Genomic DNA, 26,089 nt, shown 5'->3' with positions numbered 1-26,089 from the left:
CATGAAAAGGAAGAAGCCTCTGTAATGAAATAAGTTTGCATGTAAGAATTGGAAATTACTTAAAATTTACTGTTTCCAGGATTTAGAAAACCTTCTGCTATCATTTTATAGCTAATAGATACTACTTGGAAGTAAATCAACTTACTCCCCAGCTTTTAGCTGCTTATATTGTCAGCGGTCCCCATAATTAATTTAATGTGGAAACGAGCAAAACATAAAGGTGGACTGATTTTTCTTTTCTTACCTTTCTTTTTTATGCCTTTAGTAGTCAAGCCTAGGACTTTCTTCTCCTGAAATATTAAATAAACTTTAACATGACAAATTTTTAATCAATCTGTATTTTTCATAGCTAACAAACCCGAATTACAATAGGATATCTTCGCACCAGCTGGAAACCAGTTAAAAAAAACAATCAAACATTGTAAAGCAAGGAATCTGTGCATCTGGCAACTCATGGGTATAGGAGGTGGATGCTGCCGTGGACTGACTGAGCTTGGAGAATGTATAGAACTATGAAGTCATAAGGATCACCCTTAAAATGCAAATCAGCAATGTAAGAGGTATTCATCCATGAAATGACAATTTGTCCAAAACTTGCATTTTTCCTAACTATACAAACCTGAGGTCCTTTATATAGGAAGGTACTAGCGGCAGCTGGATAGGTCGTAAGCTTTCGAACAAGGGGTTCGGTAGTTAACTGCTTGTCCGACAGGCGCGCGCGCGCGACTGGTAGGTAAACAAATCACTTTTGCTTTTGGCCCAAGCAAAAACTGCAGAGTGAGGGGTGGCATGAGGTGGGGCTATGTGTAAAAGGACCTCAGGTTTGTATAGTTAGGAAAAATGCAATTTTGGACAAATTGTCATTTGTTCGACACGGCATACAAAACCTTCGGTCCTTTTACAATAGGAAGACTCACTTCTTGGTGGGAGGAATCTGAGTCTTTTGTGAACAGACTGGTGTTCGCCCACCTTGGAATGCCTCCCTGGTCGTAAGAGCGAGGGAGGGATCCAAGCCTCTGTCCGATTGATCGGGGTGTGGACCAAGTACTAAGAGAGAGGCAAGCGTATCTCTTCGTACCAGCAAACAAGAACAAGTTCCTATTTGCAAGAGGCAACATAACGTTATGGTTTGTCTCTTGTTGGCATCCACTTCCCCCCCCTTGTAGGAGGAAGTGGTGGATATTCGCTCCCATCCCTAGTGAAAGGGATAGGAAGGGGCTCTGTCGAGTAGCTCACCGGCATCTCGTCCTTATCCAGCAAGGTGATGACCGTATCCCTCTACCCACAGGTAGAGGGGTAGAAAAAGATAGGAAGAGAAGCCAGTCACTCTCTCATTCACTTATCTATTCTTACAGTCACACCAGGACTCGATGCTGTTCAGCCTGCTAGGGTCTGGGTTAGCTAGACAACGTGTTGAGCAGCCACCACGGGTCCTAAGGAAAACGATCCAAGGACCTGTGGGCAATATCCAAAAGGTAGAAGGAGGTGCCAGTGGTCTGGTTGTAACCAGACCCCTGCCTTCAGTACCTGCGCCACGGAGAAGTTCTTGTGTAACTCGAGGGAGTGTACTTCTAGGTCATCTTGGTGCTGACGAAGAGTCTTCAACACTCAGCCTGGGATGTCGAGTTCTTCAGAAAGCGCGGTCGCGCTTTCACAGGACAAAGCAGCATCTCCTTCGCATCGAAGGCGGTGAAGTCCATTAGGGAGGGGATTGTGAAGGACTCTAACCGATCGTCAGGAACCGAAGGGTTCAGAGTCTTCGCTACGAATTCGGTACCGAAATCGGAGCGTCACGAATCCCCATCCCTGGATGCTTGACTTCGCAGGAAAAGTCATGCAATTACCTCAGAAGAAAAGAAGGGAATGGGTCGTATGACCTATCCCTCTTCTCGACTTCGGTGATGTCCTGTACCCATACTGTCTATCCGTCTGCAGCGAAGTTGTTGTTCTCGGTAGTGGATAGGACACCGACACTCAATGGTGGGTGTCGATGGTATGGGTACTGTGCAAGCCGTTAGGACGAAGAAAGATTGTTATGGAACAACCGAACTAAGTCCACGCGAAGTTCGTAACAGACTGGGCGCTCTGACAGCTGGCCTACTGACTGCGGTTCGGTATGGAGGCAGTGTCCAAGCACCCGAGCAAGTCACGTGACCTTCGCCTTAAAAGGGTTATGCCAAGAGACTAAACAAATAATTTGTTCGTCACCGATGCAGAAGGCAAGGTGATACTCTCTTAAGGCATGTGCCCACAGGCGAAAGTCAATTGCCTTCTAGAGACCGAGGTCCTTGATGGCAAGATATCTCATAAAGTATAGTTGATTCTCGGGTAGGAGAAACAACACTATGTGATGTTGAAGACGAAGGTGTACAGAAAATGCAACCTACGTCTTCACAGCTGAACCGAGAGAAGGATTCTCAAGATTCTGAACCTGTGCTACAAAGACTGAGAAACGCTAACCGCTATTGATTGCTGTCCGGTGAGGATCGTAGTTGCAATAAAAGCGGAGCGCTTCCAGTAATGAAGACAGGGAACTACTGCCTGAAGAACTGCTTCTCATGGGCTGAACATTTGGAAGTAGAGCTGTCAGGTCGGAGAGTAGGCGATGTCTTCTGACAATATCTGTTAATTCGGGGCGAGAGCAATGAAATTGCACACCTAACGAATACGAGATATTTTGAAGACAAACTCAGATGTCTGCAAAAATCCATTCGCATTATCGCAGTGCGATGCAGCGGTTGACTAGTACAGACTTCTGTTACCGTGCGGTAAACAGAAAGATGAAAGAGTCCAAGAGATATCTCTGTTGAAAATTCTCGCAATGTCGAAGGCGATGAAATCGAGCGTCACAGCAGTAGATGGTCCTTCATTATTGCGAGAAATCCCCGTTAATCAGAGACCTAAGTCCATGATTGTTGTGCAGAGATACGGTTCGGTAGTCAATCCAACCAGGGGAGAGGAGAGACGTAACCGACCGTGCATCTCCGAGACCTAGCTGATACTGAGCCGCTATCAGGCAGTTCAATACGCAGTAGCTCTCGGTGACTCGTCATCCTGAGTTGCCAGGTAATCCATTATTCCACGAAGGAATGCGTTCGGCTAGAACCATCGAGCATAAAGAATACGCTCGAGCAATTATATTTAACGAAAACGGATTTCGGTGGTAAATTAAAAAACAAAAGCTGATTTGGTGTTGTCATGACAATACCAAGTATCTAAAATCGAAACTGATACTGCTGGGAGGTTGCAGGCAACCCCGAGTTGCAGTTCAATTAAGATACAATTCGTCTCGGTCACAAACCGTAGAGTTAACTACGGTATGCGCCTACCCCACGGACAATTCAACTGTTAAAGAATCATGTCGCGAGGGTAATATACGTAGTATATTTGTGGTTCTGTACCACGACCTCCATCCTAAACCTTTTCCCCTCGAGGAATGAGAATAAGGATTGGAGATCGACGCCTTGCGTTCTCATAGTCAAGAGAGTGAAGGAGAAGTCTTTCCCAAAGGAAAGCTTCAATGGTGAACAGATAACCGAAGACGATAGTTCAAGCCAAACTGGAAGTTCCCGTCCGTTCTTCTCTATTCCAGGTTTAAGCGCCTACTGTGAGATACTCTTCTTTCAGCAGCAGTCTTCTTCCAAATGCTAGAAATTACAGGAATTCGAGCATAAGCGAGGTTCCCGATTATCGTGTAACAATTATCGGGGATTCTCGCTCACTTTGGACCGTGGTCTCGCGTAAGTGTTTGGAGATCGTAAAAAACTCGAACACTGAGTGCGCTGAGAAATTCCGTAGAATTCTAAGCACTCTGCGAAACCCCCACGAATTCGTCAAACGATATCGGCTGGTGGTCCTCTCGATTCCCGTAGAAATCGAGAAAGGGGCAGGATCCCTCCTCAATGACCGGGGCTTACGTCAGGTAGGACCCGAAGGTCCACCCGGTAGCGCAGCCCCTAACGTGGGATCTTACAGAGAAATCTCTGTAGGATCCCTCCCCTTTCCCTCGTAGCCGTAAGGAGAGAGGGAATGGGGGAGGAATTGGATACTGGCTGCCTTCCCAGCGGAACTAGCAGTTGGAGAAGAAAAGGAGCAGCCATCGCCTTACGGCGATGGCCTCTCAGAGCCTGGGAAAACGTATCGTCAGGAGAAAAACGTTTCCCGAGGAGGGTTACGAACTCATACTGTAGGTAAGTGTCTGCCGCCACTGTGAACGTCGTCTGGGTGGGGCTGATCGACACCTGACAGGAGAGAGCCGATACCGCTCCGACTCATTCCAGTCCTCGTCGAGGTCGAAACCTCAGGAGGACCGAAGGTGTATTTAAATACGGTGTCCGAAGACACGTAGAAACGCCTCTGTCGCAGTAGAGGAGGTGAAGTAGCTTGTTCGACCGGCCAGAACTGAGAGAGCCTTCTTGTCCGGAGACGAGAGACTACCTGGTTCAACCCAGTCGGCAAGCTCCGATCGCGGCAGACCACCGTCGATTTGGGTTCCCTTTCGGGCCCCAAAACGACTCGAGCCGAGACGTGGCTCTGCTGGTGTGAGCGGCGATCCTTCCCCGAGGTCATTGTGCTGACGAATCAGCGCCATAACCTCGGCAAAGTTCCTCTGGATCTCGGAAGTCACAGCATCTTGCAGAGTGGGCACCGTTAAGCCCTTCGAACAAGAGCATATTCCGAGAACCTTCCTCCTAAGAAGGGGGTGGGGACAGCGACAGTCCTCTCGGGTCTTCCCCATCCACTTGCGCATACGTCCTGGCCGGTCCAAGAACCGTGCCTGGCACGTAGGGCGTCCGTGGTGGGATCATGAGGGGCGCACACGCTCACTCCTCAATACCTCGCTCCTCCCGGTGTAAACCCACGAGGCAGGGTTGAAAGGGTACGGGAGAGGCAGACCTGACGCTCCCTCGTTGCTCGCTGGCAGAACCAGCAGGCTTGGAGGGCTGCAGGCGATCGTTCAACCCGCGGTGGCAATCGAGTGCAGGCCTGGTCGAACCGTCTCGCTGTGGAGAACGCTGGACTGAGCACAGCGGCCCCGATCTCGAGTGTCAGAAGAGCTGGTGCTGGTTGCCGTACCCGGTCGCTTTTCTATGAGAGCGACGGTCAGGCGACTGCAGGCTCCACTGTCACAGTGAGACCGGTGCTTGTCCTCACGGCACGTCACGTCGCTGGTTCCAGCCGTGGCTGGCACCGGCGAACGGGAGGACCTCTTCCCAGCCTCAGCCCGTGGTCGGTCGTGGACCGCTCACGTCCCCGGTAGCCAGCTGTTCGCGCCGCGAGAGTGAGAGCTGGTCTGGTGAGAGTCGCATGAGCGGCTGTCACCAGTCTTCAGCCCCGTGCCGTGAACCTGACGCTGAGCGGACTCAGAGGTCTGGTTCCTGGCTGCACGGTCGCTGGTAGGCGACCGTACACTCGGTACCTCCCGCGAACGAGCGGCCGAGACGGACCCTGATGCAGTGGCAGAACCACTGACACCAGGCGAGGAAGTACCCGGTGTTAAGCCGGTACCCTCTGGTCCCCGTAGTCTTCTTCCTTGCGGAAGAAGAGACGGGCCCCGCTCCCGAAGGAGCAGGAGGACCAGCGGAAGGAACCCTCCCGTCCCACCGAGGTGAGACGGTCCCGAGAAGCTCCCGACCGGGAGACTTCTTAGTAGGGAGGAGGCAACCTTCTTCTTCCTCGGCTGTGAAGCCTTAGAAAGTCGAAGGGGAAGAGGCGGCAGCCGACGACGATGAGGAAGATGAAGACGACGACGACGACACCTTCCTCCTCTTCTTCGTCAGCTTCCTCAGGACAGAGTAAGATCTGCTATCCAGGGCGGAGCCGGGGCTGCTGTAGCCGAAGCCACAGGGCCCGGACGCACCTGTACAGACCGACCAAAGTCTGGGGTAGTACCACCACGACAGGGACGACATCAGCAGGTATGGGCATCTCAGGAACAGCAGGCACAGCCAGCACAGCATCGGTAGGGACAGCCAGCGCAGCAACGGCAGGGACAGCCAGCGCAGCAACGGCAGGGACAGCCAGCGCAGCAACTGCATGGACAGTCAGCCCAGAATCGGCAGGTACGGCAGGCAGCACCGGAAACACAGGAAGTGGAGCAGCAGCCAGCAACATCCTGGTACCGGCGGCAGGTCCAGGGGCGAGCTCTAGGGCAGCGGAAGTGTGGTCGCTGCAGCGTGGCAACCACGAGCGGCGGCGGCACGCCCCCCTCTCGGTACGGCGAACGGCACTTCACAGCGGCTGTAGGCAAGACTGTTACCACGTGAGGCGAGTACACCAGGTGAGGAGGGACGTCGTCACCTGGTTGCGTGGTCACCACTCCATGGGTGACCGCAGTAGGCCCAGACATAGAACCGCAGCCCCTGGACACTAGCACGCCCTGCAAATGGAAGGACGCCCATACCTCACCAAGGTCCACCCTCGTGGCAGTAGCACCTGCGGAAATAAACAGTAGTAGCGATTAGTGGGGGGGAAGTCCCCTCGTGCGGGGGGGTGAGCCCTCTCCGAACGAGTGGAAGACCCCTAATACAATTGTACATCGGCACCGAGCGCCCTCCCCGCGCTCGACGGATCGGGCGAGGAGAAGAACGCCGATAACCTCCCCCCCCCCAAGGGGAAGGGGCATCTGTGGGAGCTGAGCGGGGGGGGGGTTCTCGTTCCCCACCCCCGCACAGTACCCATGTACCCAACAACAATATAAGAGCCCGAGAGCAATCGTGCCATCGGCCCGAATGCAAGGGCATAAGGATCAATTCCCTGACTGAGCGGAACTTGAACCAAATAAATATTGATGCAATCAATAATAAAGAATAAAATGAAAATGCATCTTGCATTACGATTCACTTCACAATGCAATAAATGGGCTCGGATCGAGCGGCATTTTTGCGCCCGTCGGTACCGAGCGCAAGGGTAAAAGGATCCATTCCTTACCTTTATGGATCAAGGTTTATGGAAACCTTGATCCATAATGAATTGATGCAATCAAAAAATATATGAAAATGAAAAAGAATACTGCGCTTGCGATTTCACTTCATACAAATAAAAAGGGGAAGGATCAATTCCCGGGAAATAGCGGAAACATTGATCCCAGTAAACAATGCAATCTCAATAAAAAATGAAAATGAAAAAGAACTGCACTTGCGATTTCACTTCATTCAAAATAAAAAGGGGAAAGGATCAATTTCCGGGTAAGCTCGGAAACTGATCCAAATGAGATTGCTACAATCAAATAATATATGAAAATGAAAAAGAATACTGTACTTGCGATTCCACTTCCATACTGAATAAGTTTCCGTGCCGAGCGCATTCGCTCGGCAACGGGCATACAGGTCAAAAAAATATAAATGAAAAGAGCACTTACTTACGATTTTCATCTACACATTTCCAACCCAAATATACGCTCGGAGCGAGCGCTCCGCCCTCGGCACCGAGCATACACAATACGAGGATCATTTCTGGGAAAATGGAATTCCCGCACTTGTACGCCCTTCAGTCCCCCGGCACTCGGGTAATCGGAGGGCGTGGTGAAACCAAGATCCTTTAATTCACAATTGAATTCAATGGAAATAAATATGAAATGATTGTACTTACAATTCAGTTTCACTAGATAAATAGAAAAAGAAAAACACAATCATGCGAAAGCAACGACGATGAAGCGGGCAGAGAGCGATGATACACGTCCACACGCCAGCAGGCCGAAAGCAAAAGTGATTTGTTTACCTACCAGTCGCGCGCGCGCGCCTGTCGGACAAGCAGTTAACTACCGAACCCCTTGTTCGAAAGCTTACGACCTATCCAGCTGCCGCTAGTACCTTCCTATTGTAAAAGGACCGAAGGTTTGTATGCCGTGTCGGAACAATTTAAAAAGTTACTTTAAATTTACTCTCTCCAGGAATTAGAAAACTTTCTGTTATCCCTTATTAGCTAATAAAGACTTAGGAAGTTTAGTTGTTTATATTGTCAGTGGTCTTCTTAATTAATTAATGCAGAAACAGAAACATAAGGTTGACTGAGGTTTTTCTTTCTTACCTTTTTCTTTTTTATGCCTTTAGTAGTCAAGCTTATGGCTTCCTTCTCCTGAAATATTAATACACTTTTTTTAAAAATTTATAAAGAATTTATACAACTATCAAGTCTTAAAAAACTACTTTTAATGTAAAGCATCTAGCATCAGATCATAATACATATAAAATTTCAAATTCTACCCTTAAATGAAAAGCATTCACCACTGGATCACACAAAAATCAATTAAAACTCTTAGTTACTAAAACACATGATACAGTGGAGCCTTGGTTTTCATACACTTTTCCAATTAGACTTTGTCTTGGGTTTTGTAGGTTTCCTCGGATGTCATATGCTCAGAAATGCTCCTTCCGGGCCCATTGCATGACTAAGCCCCATACCAGCACCCAAACAAAGCATCCTATGTTCCCTCGTGAGATATTCAGCTTTTGTCATCGTTGTTTTTTGTGCTTTTTTATTCGAGTACTCTGTTAAATAAGCCATCATGGGGCCAAAGAAAGTTCCAAGTGCCAGCCCTTCAGTAAAAATGGTGAGAAACACTATAAAATTTAAGAAAGAACTCGTAGCAAAGTGTTAGAGGGTGCTGCATCCGCCGATCACAGTAAGAAAATGCCAACAAGTGCTGCTGCCAGTGAATTTAAGGCCAGCAGGGGCTGCTTTGAAAAATTCGGATAGCAAACGGGCATACATAATGTGTCTACTTCAGTGATTAAGGATATGTTTACAAAGTGGAGTGATAAAGATTTTTTGAAGAATTATCATCCCAACAACGATGTTGTAATCTGGGTCTCCAACATCTTTAGGCAAATTTTAAAGAAATGGCAGAAACAAACGTCTCTGGACACTTTTGTTGTGTGACAGGTGACCAGTGTTTGTTTGTATGGAGTTTTTACGTTGCATGGAACCAGTGGTTATTCAGCAACAGGACCAACGGCTTTACGTGACTTCCGAACCACGTCGAGAGTGAACTTCTATCACCAGAAATACACATCTCTCACTCCTCAATGGAATGGCCGAGAATCGAACCCGCGACCACCAAGGTAGAACGCAAATACCATATCAAACCACGCACTGAGGCGCTCGACAGGTGACCAGTGGCTCTCAAGCTGGTCCAAGTGCCTGTAAAACCATAGAGGGGAAGTAACCCCAGATAGTCCAGTAAAAAATTAAAGGGAAAAGTAGCCCCACATAGGTCCTTGATACCCAAAATCCTTCTGGAAGGGGATTCCAACGGGTCCTACACTGTGCTATCTGCAAACTATCCATCTTCTCCCAGATCACTGATACAAATGAAAGGATCAAAGACTACTCAGGGGGTCGAAATCGTGAAGGCTAATCATAGAAAAGACTCTGAGTCGTCCACCCCCAACTTCCTAAAACAGTCTAAGAGACAATGTGGGGAAATAAAATGAGTAGGACAGAAACAGAACCCAAGCAATGCTCTGTAGAATACCATACAATCCATACCCACAGCAGATGAAGTAGTGGAAGGCCAAGAGCTGGGGACCTATGAGGTCACTCATTGCTGAAATGGAAATTGACAGTAAAAAGGCTTTGAAAGGTGTAACAGGAGGAAAACCTCACAGTTGCATTGTGAATCAAATGTTAGGAGAGGGTGAAAAGTAAGATGGAAGAATAAGAATATGAATGGAGGTTCAGTAAGAGGAATAAATGAGGACCATAGTAGCAGCAGAAAACATTTAGACTCAATGGTAGCTGATGAAGAGTAACTGGGTTACAGAGAGGTGAGTGGTTGGCACTCCACCAATCATCAGCCTACCATCATCTTACGAAGTGTCACCGACCAAAGCATACATCACCAACAGTTACCCACGTGAAAAACGAAGGTTTGTATCTTCATAGAAACAAATTTCAATTGTTTTAATAATTTTGCAAAAAGCAAATAAGTTCATCTTGTGATCACGAGAATTAGGATAATAAAAGATGCCCAACTGCCTTGAAAGAATTGCATTCCTTTTTACAATTTCCCTGTTATAATCTGTAGGTCCTCGACTTACAGCGGTGCATCGCAATCAGAAGTCTGTGTTTTTACTGTTTTATTGGGTCCTCTAACAGCGCTTCCAGTGGGGTAACCTGATATTTGACGTCATAATTTGATATTGCATCAGGGTACACTATGTTAACTTGATGTCTGTTCTTGCCATTCACTGTAACTTGATGAAACATCAGGTTACAGCACTGTAAAATGCAATAAGTTGGTGCACACCGTATTAATATACAGTAATAAGAAAATAGTAAGAATGTTGTTTAGTACTCATACTTCTAATGAAATAGAAAAAACACCAACATCTTTGTCATCTTACAGAAATTATGGAAGAAAATTTACAATATGATACCTAAGGCTGTATGGTATCATGTAGAAAAACAAACAACAAAAAAAAAAACATGAATTTTCAAAAATTCATACAGAAACATCCCTTTCAATATAATCCACTTTGAATGCATTATCATAAGATACTAAAGGCAAATACGTGTACGTTGAAACTAGGAATATTACTGTACTGTAACTCTTACCTTTTCTTCCTTCATGACTTTTATGGTAGTGACAGAGTCCTCATTGACTGAAATAAAAATACAAATTATCAAATTAATTTTAACCTGGAAAAAATCTACAACACTGCACTGACAAAAAATTTCAATCTTAAATTTCAAAATAATGCACAGTACGTACAATCAAATTTCTCTCTCCCACAACGATATATACATTTTCACTGCAGTAAGATGATTACAACGGTTTAAAAATTGGTGTACACTACAAATACACTTCCTAGATTCCACAAGTTTATTACTGATAGAATCACACATTAACAAACTCTAAGCAATAGAGATGTCCAATGCTAACAAACAAGAGCTGACTGGCCTAACCTTAGGAATCTCCCTTACTAAACTGCACTACTAAAACTCATGGACTTTCCTAAAAGAGAGAAATTAGCCCTCCTTTGTTCTATAATAGCCTTTGTCACATTTAATATTATAATTACGTAGTGTGTAACTTTCCAATTATATCATTGAATAAGTGTAAAGTTTGTAACCAGCATATGCCGGTGGTCACTGCGCTCATTAAGTGCTTATCACACAGCCAGGTTTTGAGGCGTTTCTTCGACAACTGGAGCCGAGTGGTCAGTGTCATTCTCTGTCCAATGCCGCATGATCTTGGGTGTTCGCATGTTTAGTGAGTTTGGGAAAATTCTGTTACCCGTATGGCTCTGTTACCTGTGCGGTATTTTCTTTATACATGTCTAAACATGAGATGACCCAACACTACAAATTATGACTGATTATGGGAGTTCTGTGTTTTGTTCTAATGACCACCTTGGGTGCAGTACATACATTTACAGGCAGTCGCCAGTTATCGACAGGGGTTCCGTTCCGACAACTTGATGATAAAACAATTTTCAGGGATTATCGGCGCCTCTGTTGGGCACAGATTGGCATTGATTAGGTGCTAAACCAGTGCCAGAAAACCATATTGCTGATAACTGGGGACTGCCTGTACTACAGTTCAAGCTTCAGGGTACAACTTCTCTGGGATTCCTGTGTGGCCATGGCACTACTCTTGCAACCTGCAGTGGATCACAGCTCTGGTGGATGTGCCATGACAGGCTCGGGATTCAGTGCATTTAGTCACGAAAGTTATATGGACATACTGTAATTTGTGAATATTTCTCAGTGAAAATACCACGAACAGGTGAATTTTCCATGAATATTGAGTATGTACGGTCCAAAGAAAAATCTGCACATAGGCAAGTCTGTGAACGACGACTTCGCGAATAGCAGGGGTCAGCTGTTGATAAAACATCAAGACTCCTATCCATCTAGCAATTGTATAATCCCTTCCAATGATAAATATCTAAACTAATTTACAGGAAAGAGGCAAGAACAAAAAAACATGTGCATTCTAACTGTACTTCTCAACCTTATAGTAAGTTGGGACCTAACATGCAAGGTTTGGCTGATAAAGAATTTGTTTTTACTTATACAATTTAAGGTATTCTAGTTCAGGTTGGGATGGATGGGAGGGAAGGGGGAAAGTTTTGGGCCCCCTGTAACACTGAATATTGGAAACAGATCAGCTGCAGGACTTAATTTCCAATCGGACACACGGTCTGGCACTGACTACGACCTAACCAAAAGAACGTTGACCTAACCTTTCCTAGTGTCATGCCCTTGCCTAACCAGAAATGACCTTCCTAACCTGGTATTGAGTCCTGTGCCCTGACCTGATTGGAGGACTTTGGAGCCCCCCCTCCCCATGGACCAACCCAAGTAACACTTGAGACATAGAGTAAGTTTCATTCTATGAAAGTTTTCACTAGGAGGCAAAATTACCAACAGCTACCCATCTCCCTAATCTGCATATTACCCCATAGAGCAGATACAGACAAGGGAGCTGGGTAGGCATGAGAAATCAGACCATAAAAATGGGCCAAACCTAACCTTTCCTTGATTGCTGTGACTTGACCTAACAAGACCTTACCTTCCTAACCTTGATTTAGGGCAATGTACCTTGACCTGGCCAGGATGCATAAAACAATTATAAGTGGAAAAAATAAATGATTTAGGCTATGTATCTAACAACAAATCACAGTCTCATAATAATGTCAGTAGATCTAGCTAATAACTCTGAGGCGGGTATTTCTTTGGAATTTGCAGTTTCCTATAGCATTTCGGTTGCTTATTAACAATTCACTGTTATTTTTGGGGGGTTGGCTGTAATTAACCTGTAATTTACCTTTGAACTCTATCCTATGGTAAGGGGGACCCATTGGGAAGGTGGGGATTTGGGTGGGGAGACCATGGGGAGAATTATTACCCCAGAACTCAATCCTACGGTATGGGGGGGGGGGACTGATGGGAAAGCAGTTTATGGGTGGGGCAAATCACCTGGGAGAAGGATGTAGTGTGTTACTGTTCTACATGTTTGGAACACGAAATACAAGTGAAAATAGATAATAAATAAACCGAAAATGTAGCCGTTTCACAGTCAAACTTCAGCTACCACTACTTCTACTATACCGAATGCTACAGTGCATGTGCCATTTTATAGGGGAGCTTTTGGTTAACACACCAACTTCTAAGTGAGGGAAATAGAGTTTTTTTTTTTTGGGGGGGATAGACTAATGAACATGTATCCAACCAATCATGTTACAACCTTCTGTAACCACTGTGGCGAGCACGTGCAGCGCAGTATTAACCCTTGCCAGTACAACCCTTCTTGGCAAGAATCTTTAAAATTGTGGATAAGTGCGAAGCTCTGTTCCACCACCCCCTTAAACATTGCTAATCTCCTGTAACCCCTGTGGCAAGTGCATGCAGTTCAATATTACCTCTTGTCAATACAACCCTTCTTGCCAACAATCTTTAAAATTGCGGATAAGGGCGGCCAAGCACCGTTCTGCCACCCCTTAAACCCCCTCCTACCAGTCTTTCAACCAATCACAGGACTGGTCACCCACCCAGTACAGCTAAGCCAATTTCGTTTCTTACATTAGTTAACTACGGGTTATGGTCCAATCAACACCGTGGTCTTTTTATTCTTAAAGTAGCCAAATTTTCCATATTAAATGTGATTACAGGCCTATTAGTTATCATGATTTCAGTTTATATCATTGCATTAATTACATAAAAATATTTGCATTATACCATCGTTACGCAATTTTCATTGAGAACATTGAGTTTTTTCCTACTCCATATGAGAACGAATAAAAGACTGGTGAGTCCCACTGCTTTAGGATAAGTGCTTTTGTGTTTTACAGTCATTGTTCAAACCTTATTCTTAGTGAGGTCATTCTAAGTATTGCCTCCATGCCTGCTTTTATGTTGGAAATTGATTTTTCCTGCAGTTTTAGCACTTTAGATGTAGTAGTCTTTGTTGATAAATTCTTATTTAGCCTACATCTAGGTCTCTCTACTTAACACCCCCACACCTTCTTTACCTACTCATACCTTCTACATGCTGGCCCCCACCCACGAGTACCCCACCATCCCTCAGCCGCTGCCTTTTGTGGAACATATAGCTCCCTGAGGGTTTGCGTATCTGTCCCCCTTTCCCAGAACATATAGGTACATGGCCATTTTGTTTAAGTGTGTTCTCCCTCACCCAAAACACCGAATTCCCAAAGTCCCCTATCACTGTTGGGTACAGATAGAAGGTAAATAAAAGTTGACTTGCAAAAGATTAATACTTACTGCTTCTTCATCAAAAGCCTGTTTAAATGCAGATCAAAGACATAGTATTTCAACTGAGATGCATACTGACCTCACTTAACCTAAGGCAATATGACTTACCCTTGCCGGTGGGGGGGCTTTGTACTCTCAGGACCCTGTAACATGTAACATGACATCCTGTCATAGAGATACCTATTTAGTAGGTACTATATTGTTAGAATTTTTTTACTGAGCAATAGGCTACAGGAAAAGGGTGTATAGCCTAGCTATAGAGCAGTAAAGGCAAGATAATTTGAGAAATTTACAGTTTTATGCTCCTACATGTCTGTCTATTCACGAAGAGCTGTATACTGCTAAACACTGCCCCTCATGGATATTTTCTGTAGCTAGAATTAGCCAGACATTATGCATATGCTACCCTATTAGAATGTGTATAAATCTGCACCATTAACCTGGGGTGTTCAAAAGAGTAGAACTTTACAACAGGCTATACCGGTAGTTGCATAGCCCAATTCCTACCAGTCACCGACTGACACTCATACTTAAATAGATGATAGTAGTAATTCTAAGCTTGCCAGTCGTTGACTGGGACTCGTACTTAAATAGACCGTATTTCTAAAGTAACAACTCCATATCTCACATATACTAGGTACCTAGTACGAAAGCCACTAGGAATTGGGGGGTCAAATGTATTTTACCGTGTTTAGTAGTAGGTACTACTATTAGTTAAATTTACCCTACCGACTTAACCTTTAACTACTAGGCTATAATGGCAGGTCCTGACCTAACCAGACCTTACCTACCTAACCTAACTTAGGGTAACATGCCCTGACCTGGCTAGGGGAAGGGGGGTTGCGACACCCCTTCAGCAATGAATTATGGCCTTCTACTAGTTTGATGAAATGAATTAAAAAAGAAATAAGATGCTACTATTGGTCCCAACCTTCTTAGGATCTTGGGCAACGGTCTCTTGGCAGTTGCTCTGCACGAGTTCTAGATAGGCCCTTAACTTCCTCTTCTTATTCTCAAGCCGCTTTGCTTTTCTACTGGAAACTGTTGTCCCACTGTTTTCCATCTCCAGGTATTAGCCTAGTCTGTTAGCGATAACTATAAAGAATATGTGTAAATGAGGTTTATTTAATTTGACAAATGACATTCACGCGTGGGCAGGAGCTTTGCCTTTACAACGGCTCTGTACTTGATCGTGGGTTTTTTTTCTAGTTTTTTAATATTTCAGCTTTGTATTCTGCCTTGACTTGTCCTCCACTCGTGATATATAACTCCACTTTGTTTACAGCACTGTTTAAAATGAATAAATATCCGCAGTTCCTCCACTTCTGTCAAAATAGGTAGTAGTGTTGTTCACACGGGTTGTATCAGTTCAACTAGTACATTAGGGTTCACGGCTTCACGCGTGAGGCCACTACTACTACTCAGTCTCGGTATCGTCTCGTAGTAGTAATAAAAGAGGATCTTTACTATTAAACGGCTCCCTTGTTTGATTTAAGGTTTACTATATGATACCCGGCCTATACTGTCTTTAAGTTTCCCATATTCTCCTTGTTCTCTCTAGGCAGATATGTGAAAAGTGAGATTCTAGTCATTGGTTCACCTTTATCTAACTGATATGGCTATTGCATTATGCAAAATCTACTACTAATACTGCATGCTGGGTGATAAGTAGAAAAGGTTCAAAATTTTAATTTACTTTTTCACACTACAAAAATTTACCAGTAGTTCCTTCCTCCTTTGTCTGTTATCATATCAGGCTTCTTCATTTATGCTTTATTTATTATTCTATCGCTGTCAACGACGACTTTTCACACATTTCTCTAACCAATGTTTGTCCCCCCCCCCCTTTTTTTTTATAACGTTTTCATTTATTATGCTCAATTTTGCTTAAATTTAGGTTTAATTCCTAAATAACTCTAATTTAAATATTAAAGGTGTTTCATGTTTTCCAACTGGCCATAGGGAAAGCTTTTTCTATTATGTTTGGGAGTTTGCTTCAGATAATAATTTTTTTTTTTTTTTTTTTAAATAAAAATTACTGGATGGAAGATAAATGAATGGACGTATGGCAGAATTAATTTAAGAGGTTGCAGTTAGGGGCAGAAGGGACACTGCAAGGATCCCTAAGTAAATGTCTGCAGTGCACCTAATGAGGTGTTACTAAATCACAAGCAAATGATGAACTCTTGTCCAAAACCTGCTCTTCCTAATTAATTTAGAAATCAATCTATGGTGAGTCATATGAATATTCACTCTAGATTTTCATCTAGCATCAACCCATTCCATTGCTACAATAATGAGACATTGAAATGCTTCAGAACTAGTATAGCTCTAAGTATCCAATAAAAATTATTGCAAATGTTCACTAGCCTTTATTAGTTGACATAATCTGGACTTCCTTGTTATTAAATACTGTAATACAGCAAGATTCCTTATACACTACTACTTCCTTGAAGATTGCACTGAAAATACCTAGATGGAGCTTCATTCATTAATGATAATCCAATTTAAAACCACATTCCAACTCTCCCTCCAATATCTTAAAGTATATTTACCTTTAACTCTCATGATTTACTTGGCTTTTGGATGCATGTGACAGACCAGGAGAATTACTGAGTTTCCATAGGTTTTGACCATCCATAAATGCCAAACGCTTTCCATTGTTATTTGGTCACACAGTAGACATTGGGGGTTTACCATTTTCAGTTTATAGCTAAGCCTTAGTTTTCATTATGAATAGACTTAGATTTTTAGCATTAAATCCAGATGAAGATTTACATTTCGACTTTAATAGTCTAGTAACCATATGGTTACTTTATACAGCAACAGTAATGCTGATCTCAGAGTCCCTCAGATTGTATGATAGTACAGTAGAACTTTTTACATATGTGACCTCAAGTTTGACACTGTCTGTATAATCATGCTGTGACTCTAAACTAGTTTAGTTTCCAGATCATGTCTTGGAATAGGGTTTGAGTTATGGAATTACACAAAACTAAAGTATATTTATTGCTTCTCTTATCTATGGAATGTCTTTTACAATTTAAAAATTGTATTTGTTTTATATTTATTCAGCTATTACCTGTTGTGCAACAGTTCTTTTATATCTGTGCATTAAATTTCATATTTCACAATTGAAAAATTACTCAGCTACAATACTAAAGGATAAAATTAAAACGTACATTTAACATATTTGTTTATAGTTTAAGTAAAAAACACACAAGCAGATTTACATGAATTTGTATAGCAATACAATTACCTACATGTACTTATTCACAGTTTTTTAATTTCTTTAAGATCATTCATCCACTTTCCATCAAACATAACTAAACACAAGCAACTATACTGTAATTGCTGCATTCAAACTTTCACTTCAAAAGAACATACAGATACTATTCCTCATACAGCATATTCTGTACAATGTTTTAACAGTGCTAAAAGTGACTAACTATTATGCTGTATTAAATTCTAGAAGGTTTTTCTTCTGCACTAGCACATATACAATCAAAAGCTAAAACTTAACAGGAAAGAAGTGAATGAGATCAACTGTTCTCATAAAAAAATAATTTACACTCCTATGAGAGGTTTAGCGAGCTCCTTCCTGGCCACCTCCTGAGAACAGCATTATCAGCACAACAGGAATAATGTACATCCACTGAAAGAGATGAAAAAAAAAAAATGATTAGTACTAGCCTGTTGCTTGTTTTATTGAAAACTCATCTCTTACTCACTAAAAAATACACAAACCTCTTGCTTTTACTAAGAACTTAATTTCTGGTTAGGGTAAACTGAGTGTAAATACCTGTTGTGTGTGATGAAAAAGTAATTGAGAAATCCCTTTGTGGGAAGAACTCGGCAAACCAGAGATTCACTACAAATGTGAAATGTTGGGATGAATTCAGCCCTATTAAAAATAAATGTGAAAGGTTGTTGGATAATTCAGCCCTAATACAGTAGAGACCCGGTTCACGACCGTATTAGAACTCGACATAATCGTATTCGCCACTAAATTTCCAATAAACTTTGTATACTGTTTTCAACCAAAAAACCAGTTTCCGACCCCTGACCATATGATGTTTGTAACAAAACTTGTTTCGCCAGCCGCCCGCTAGTTGCGTCATCCAGTGCTACCAAATGTAGCATAATTTCATGTTTTTTAGCATATTTGACCCAAGAATTGGAGCTTAGCATAATTTCTTTCACACTATGCTTCTTACTGTTCTAGTACAATTTTAGAATGTATTTTCACTAAAATTTTAAATAAAATGCAGAAAATTCCTCAATTTCATACACAGCTACAGTGAATGTATCTTCAAGTGAAATTGCCTCAAAAGCAGCACTAACAAATGAGTTAATTGCTAAGTTTGAACCCAACTAAGGAATGTTAAATTTTGTGAATATAAATAAATACCCACAGTGCATGAAACAAACGATCAGTAAAGTGTTAATAATGTTTTTCTTCATGAGTTAAAGAATTACTTTTTTTCCTTTTTAAGTTTTATTTTTTTCAGTAGTTATCAAAATTTTAATTATGTTTGAAGTGATTTTCACACAATTTCCAAGTATTTATTCATTGTGTATGTGATCTGTTAAAGAAAAATAGTGTTTCAGTGGCATGATAATGATCAAGTAATAAGTACGTATGTTTTTCTTCTTGAGTAGAGACTGGTTTGTTTGTTTACCTTTTTTTTTAGTTTTAATTTTTCAGTAAATATCAGTAAATAACAAAATGTTATATTTGAAGTAATTTTCACACATTTTCAAGTATTTATTAATTGTTTATGTGACCTGTTAAAGAAAAATGGTTCTGAGTGGCATGATAATGATGCAGTAATAAGTAAAATTTGTTGTTTTTCTTCACATTTGTATGTGTGATCTTCACACATTTGTCAAATAGTATAATAGTGATTGCATATCAAATAGTGTACTAGTGATTGCGTATGTGATCTATTAAAGAAAAATGGTGTTTTATTACGAGTTTCCTAACATGTAAAGATCATCAAATTATTAGTTATAAATATTGTCTGTTCGTCACTTTGTATCATTTCACCTAATATATAAATGTTTTAAATTTCCATTACATCGTTGTTTTAAGCTCAAATGTATTAGAGAAATGAGATAATGGTAGATTAATAGCATAATTCTGGCACAAAATTGCACCATATTTGGCATAAATTCTTGCTTGGACCGACTAGCATAATTTAGCAAAATGGTTGTAACACTGGTGACGCCACTCGGCATTGTTTAAAGTCCGCAACTAATGTTTGCAAACATTCAAACATGTGTTGTGTCCTTGTACACCTTGCGCGCATTTCGTTTGCTTTTTCGGTGGTATCAACTCTATACGCAGTTACCTTTTGATTCATCATGGGTCCCAACATTACGACTGGCTATCTATTAAAACCTTTGCTATTGTTAATCTCTGAAATAATGTAAAAGTGTTTACATGGCATCTCGCGTTTTCCTTCTTCAAAATGTTTCCATCATTTCCAACTCCAAAATAAACCTTTAGTTTCGTCTATCCTCTCCTCGTGCATGAAAGTGATGAGCGAAAAAAGATTTAATCAAGCACCCTTGCTTGATTTTTTTCAAGCGTAATATTCTAAAACCATGCTCACACTTGAGGCGCGCGTTTCAGTAGCAAATGCAATACGTATTAAGTGTTAGGTTTGGAGTAAAGGCAATGTTATGTATGGAGGTTACATGTGCGGTTCGGTAGCGAATGCAATCTTTAAGCTTTGTTAAGCTTGCCGGTAAAGAAGAAGTTAGTCATAGCTTATATCAGAGAAGCCACTATGCCATATTAAGTGCGTAGTATTAAGAAATTAAGAATCTTTTATGTCGTACTGTAATACGTCAATGTTTACATGTAAGATTTGGTAGTGAAACCAGTTACATACGTAACATGTTCGGTTCGGTAGCAACGCAATCTAAGCTTTTTAAGCGTGCCGGTAAAGAAGAGCTTAGCCTTAGGTTAACTCAGAATCCGCTACGGTATACATTAATTATAGAAATTAAGTAGATTCTTTTATATCTACTGTAAAAATACGTCATTGTTTACGTGTAAAATTTGGTAGTGAAACCACTGTCACATACGTAACGTGTGCCGTTCGGTAGCGAATGCAATCTTAATCTTTGTTAAGCTTGCTGGTAAAGAGGAGGTTAGCCTAGCTTAATCAGAGAAGCCGCTATGGTATAGAATAATTATAGAAATTAAGAAGATTCTTTTATGTCTACTGTAAAAAGACGTCAATGTTTACGTATGAGGTCTGGTAGTGACACAGTTTACATGTGCAACGCGTGCGCGGTAACGAACGCAATCTGTATGCTTCGTTTATAAGCGTCCTCGTAAAAAAAAAAAAAAAAAAAAAAAAAAAAAAGAGAAAAGAGTTACTTGATATTAAACTCAAGAGATGCTGGTACGTAATGGTATAGTAATTAAAGACATTAAGAAGATTCTTTTACTTATACGTACGTATATATGTACCATGCAGTTACCATAATAATTGCCAAAGTCCAATAAGCTTGAAACCAGCCCTGATATTGGATAATTTGCCGTAAAAAGACGCACCTTTTTTATAAGGACATTTATGAAACAAAATCGTTAGTATCATAACATTACATTTACTGAAGATAATTTTCAAGCAATTTTGTATACAGTTTGCAGTCGACTCCGTAAAAGATTTACCATAAATTAATATCGAATGTAAACGTCTCTAGGCTTATAGCAAGATATGGTTTGTTTACTACCATAGTCCCGATATAAACCACCAGGGCTGCGCTATGGTTTGTTTACGTCCTTAAATGCTGACTTACTGTAGGCAAATTTTTGCAAGTTTTTGATAAATATGAATTGGGTTTAATTTTTAATAGTCTATTAATTTACTGTAATAATTAGACTTGCTTTTCAATGTTTTTATTATGTTAGCAACACGTTTTATGCACTACGTTCTACTTACCTATTTACCTAGGTAGCCTATGGCGCTTGGTCAACAATCGGTTGGACGTAGACTATGCTAGTTTTCTTTTATACTGTATATTATACATTTAAAATTATAAATATACGTTTTAACATGATATTTATTTAACTTTTAACTTATTTAGTTGTAATTTACATGTAATGTATTGTATAAAAAGGCAAGGTTAGGGTAATAACTGATGGTCAAGAACGGATTCAATCCATTTTCAGTTATTTTTTTCTTATGGGAAAACTTGATTCAGTTCTCGAAATAATCGAATTTCGACGCTCCTTCTGGAACGAATTATCGTCGAGAACCGAGGCTCTACTGTATAAATAAATGTGAAAGGTTGGGATGAATTCAGTTTCAACATAAATAAATTTTACCTAAGAAATAAATTTAAAATTTTGTGGTCAACATTTTTACTTATGCTAAACCTATACTCAAGAGAGAGGTAAATGGCTCTTGAAAAAACTTCAAGGAGTCATTTTAATATAAATGAATCACCAACACTTCTCATATCAGATCCAAGGTCTCTCCCTATGTAGTTGAATCCTTCAAAACTGTGTTTTAGAACCAAGGTATTCCAATTGAGTTTAAAAAAAAAAAGTACGCTTAATGAACAGTAAGTATGAAGTGATGATAACCTCATTACTCTAAAATGCAATAACTTGTACAACCAAAACTGCATTTAAAAAAACTTGCATATCAAGTTCTACCTTTAACACATTTGACCATTTTCCTTAAAAAGACCATAATGGGATCTCTGGTAATCCTTCTGCATGGGAAACTGTTCATTGAGCAATGATGGGTATCATTTTCATCCTCCCTTATGAAATTATAAGAGAAGGAATTTAGAACCGAGGTCTCTAAAATCCAAAGTTTGCTAAGCAATACCTTGGATAAATAAAGAAAGAAAGCTTTACTCCTTTTGCAGGAAAAGGAAGACGTATGGCAACACACGGATAGTTACAAGAAGTGTTTATCTCTGGAAACACTAATGACAACAGATTGGTTTGATTTTTGAAAATTTGGCCATAGAGCCATGCAATGGAGCATTTTAAGCCATTTAGCACTTGCAGTGAAGAGGGACTCTGAGTGGATGGACAACCAAGATAGTATAAAAAAGGAAGTGGGAACAGAGGTACAGTAAAAGCTATCAAGTGGGGATAGCTGGGGGCTGAAGGGACACTGACAACCACCTTTATAATGCCTAAAGTGCACCATGAGAGGTGCACTGATGGCCTTAACCCCCTATGGGGAACTACAACAGATGAACCAATTCACCTGCTACAAATTCAATTTGTTCGTCAGGAAAAAGTCTGTGTAGCAACCTGTGAAGTCTTTCTATGGGATTTATTAATAACTTTCAAAATGTGATAGTTCTATACCTAAAGGCCGCAATGGAACTGACTGAAGTAGAGTTGGCACAGACTTTCACAGACAGATTCTCCTGATTTATTTAGTTGGTAAATGAGAATTATGGGCACAACAGATGTAACCTAGGTAAACATTATTCCTCAAGTGAAAAACCCTTGTTGATTAGAATTCTAAGAACAGAAAAATAAAAAGACTGATGCCTCTAGGAAGTCCCTGAAATGCATGAATCATCTTCCAACCCACTAAGTCTACGATAGGGAAAAAGAGTAAACGACAGTTATGAATTTTTAAAAAGTTTTCTGTATATGATGGGGTATAGTGAATACTCTGAGACAAGGAATTTCCTGTTTCTTAAAAAGGTTTGCAGTTACACAGCTTTTTTTTAAGAAGTATTCCAAGTTGGTCCTTGTACATTTCTGGAGCATCCCTTCAGTTCCAGCTATACTGCACTCTGACTAACATTTTATCATTTTCTAAATAAATGTAACATTTTGTGTCTTCCCACGCTGCTGTCCACATTTGTAATCTCAGCTTGCAACAGTTTTTTTTAACAGACTTTGAGAATAAACCTTTCAGGCCAGCACTATGAGTCTAGAAAGTATTCATTATACTGCTGGTTTAAATGTTTTATAAAACCTGAAAATAGGCAGAACACTAAAGCAAATGGCCTTACAAAAGGTGGTTTTCAAATAACTTGTGTCTATTTTAACTGCCACAAATTTTATCTTGTCTATACAATCAATTACACTAACTGCAACCAAGATCTCAATTAGCTCTCCACAGGTGCTAGATCTATCCAGTAACTATACAACCCCACAACTTTCTACTGCATTCCTTTGTTCTCTGACTACTCTTCAGAAACTTACACAAAGGTGACTGCCACTTTGTTACAGAAGTCCTCAAGTTCAGAGATCAGTTGAGCAGGTCCTGACACTTGCATTAATCTAGACACTATGGTCTTGGCTAGCCAATCATTTTGATTAGCCAACATTCTTACCATCATCATCAACATTACTATACATACAGTACTTGTATTCATTAGCCACCTAATGCACATTCTCTATTCTATTCTGAGTTGTACCTCTTTTACCTGAACTTTTCATCTAGTTCCAGCCACCAATTAGACCATTTTTCCATGATAGTGTGCTCTGTGCACTCCCACTTAATGTTGTCCTGCTAATTCCTACCCATGACTTCTCAAAGTGATTGCCCATCTCCCCCTTCTCATCACAAAGTTATCCCTCTTTATAACCGGCATATGTTTATTTGAAAACCATTGCACACCATATCCGGCAGAAAATTCTTCATTTATAATACAATCTCCCCACCTTACTCGAACCAAGAATTTTAAACCACACCAAAATTACATTCTGTCTACTTGTTGAGAAGTAAACTTCCCAATGTAATAAGTTTCTGCTCTGTCTGCTACCGTAGTTATCTACTAGTTAAGTAACCTAATTGATTGATGCTGTATCTATTCTTTTTCTTACTGCCTTCTTAATATAGAATTAACACCTCAATATAAGAGCAAAGTAAAAAAAATACATAATCTAATAATATCCAGATGTGATCATCTACTGTTATAATACATGAGATTCATCCTTTTGATGGCTGCATGCTTGCTGACAAGTTCCATATAGCACCCAATTACTGTTGTATGCAGTCAATTTCAGTGTATACAGGGATGTCAGGTGAGCATTCTAGCTGCTTGGAATGTTACCTGCTCCCATACTTTCTCCCTACATCCATATGCATGAAGCTTATTATCTTTAGTCTCGCATGTTGTTTACATTGCTGTGTGTACTGTAAGTCAAGAATCTGCCAAGTTAACCTTATCAACTGAACTTCATGTCTCTCTCTTACCTAACATACCAACATACCAAGATGATCAGAACTTTCTAATCTTTCTCCATGCAAAGGCATTCAGCATGTTGCTTCCCAGTCCTTAAGATGACAAGGAACCATAAGTGTTGCAGTGCTTTCATATCCATTGGACACTGAGGTTAATGTCAATACTAACAGTTAATATCATTGCTAATAGACAAATCCTCTGTATAGTAAGATTGCACTCTGTCTAATTTCTGCCATTTAACTAGAATATCACGAGACATTTCTGCAGATCTAGTCTGGAAAAACACACTGATACAGGATAAGAATCAACAGATGAAGAAAATAAAACTGTTCAGAAGTGATCATGGTAGCATAAGTGACCCATTTCTTGCAATTCACATGCTATATTCTCTTATGAAATCTTACTTATCTTCATGGCAGTAAGAGTGACATAGCAGTAAGTAGTAATAAGTAAATAAAATGGAAGCCTCAGACTTGTTACTAATTAGTGATACATAACAGTTATTCCATAAATCTTGGATGGTCTCCATTGTAACAGCAGATTCAGCAAATGTAAAGCACCATGGTTTGCACTCACTTATAAGTGTAGCATACTATAAGAAAAACAAATCAACACCACACTTTACTTGTTTTTAAGACTACTTACATATTTAGCCAAGAATGATCGATTGTCTTTTCCTTCAGCTTTTTCATTCTTCATGGCTTCCATCTTCTCAATGTATGTTGCAGTGTCAGGGCTGAGAATACATGAAGAAATGTGATTAAGAGCAGAAAAACAATTCGAAAGGGACTACACAAAAAGTTTTAATTACATGGGGTATCATGGCATTTATTGGAAGTAAATTTTATTAGTAACTGAAATAGTTAACAGGATCAATGGCAATATCTTAAAGCATAATACATAAATGATGTGAGTGATTATTTTCTCAATACTATAAGCCCACAAAATTGAACAGATGCCTGTGTATATTAAGTAAAAATTATACCTTTATATTAGTATTGCAAAGATGTGATGCTACAATAAAAGAAAGTTTCCCCAGAATTTTGATAAAGCTGTATTCCTTAACATTAAAAATCAGTTACAAACAATAAATCCTCACTCAGATTTTTCAGTTTTTGGAATATAGACAGCAGACTTCACCATCACCTTACAGAAACCTCTTGACTAAAACTAATCACAAAGGATACATACACAGGTGCAGGTGTTGGAGAGCGAATAATAACTGTTGTGTTATGCTGAACTGCTGAAACCTCTGGGCTTTCTCCTCGGCATACAGCAACGAAAGGAACTAATCCTACACCAACAACAGATGATCCAGCTGAATCTACCATCAGATTGAATGTCTCTGACAAACCGCTTTCATACAACTGGCACTGTAAAGAAAATATAAACTTTTTTTAAAATTTAGAGACACCTTAAACTTCAATTAATAAATTAAACAAAGAATAAATCTCTGACACCAAAGCAGACAGTTCCACACTTATAACCAAATTGTTGTCTATGCATTTTCTCCAAAGTCAATGTGGGAGTAACAGTACGTACTACTAAATTTTCATATTACACATACACTCACATGAATTACGGTAATTCTTTCTTATCCAAGAATTAAAAAGCTTATTATAAATGATTTTAACTCACAAACCTCAGAACTTTTGGTCATAAATGATAATGAATG

The 26,089-nt window shown here is 40.7% G+C and overlaps 1 protein-coding gene and 1 long non-coding RNA gene across 2 annotated transcripts; both read right to left on the bottom strand.

The window, feature by feature from the left end:
- Nucleotides 1–245: 245 nt before the first annotated feature.
- Nucleotides 246–10,603, bottom strand: LOC135222234 (uncharacterized). The gene is made up of 3 exons (XR_010316234.1): nt 10,558–10,603; nt 8,029–8,076; nt 246–290 (listed from the first exon to the last, which is right to left on the bottom strand). It is a non-coding gene; the product is annotated as an uncharacterized LOC135222234 (long non-coding RNA).
- Nucleotides 10,604–17,711: 7,108 nt separating this feature from the next.
- On the bottom strand, nt 17,712–25,811 carry LOC135221873 (ER membrane protein complex subunit 10-like). The gene is made up of 3 exons (XM_064259831.1): nt 25,606–25,811; nt 25,060–25,150; nt 17,712–17,878 (listed from the first exon to the last, which is right to left on the bottom strand). Exons 1-3 carry the CDS (start codon nt 25,743–25,745, stop codon nt 17,810–17,812), a joined length of 300 nt encoding a protein of 99 aa, XP_064115901.1. The 5' UTR covers nt 25,746–25,811; the 3' UTR covers nt 17,712–17,809.
- Between the last annotated feature and the right edge of the window lie 278 nt (nt 25,812–26,089).

Source organism: Macrobrachium nipponense, chromosome 3 (assembly GCF_015104395.2).
Source record: "Macrobrachium nipponense isolate FS-2020 chromosome 3, ASM1510439v2, whole genome shotgun sequence".
Taxonomy (NCBI): domain Eukaryota; kingdom Metazoa; phylum Arthropoda; class Malacostraca; order Decapoda; family Palaemonidae; genus Macrobrachium; species Macrobrachium nipponense.
Note: the sequence above shows the minus strand (reverse complement) of the source record. Positions and strands in the feature narration are given on the sequence as shown.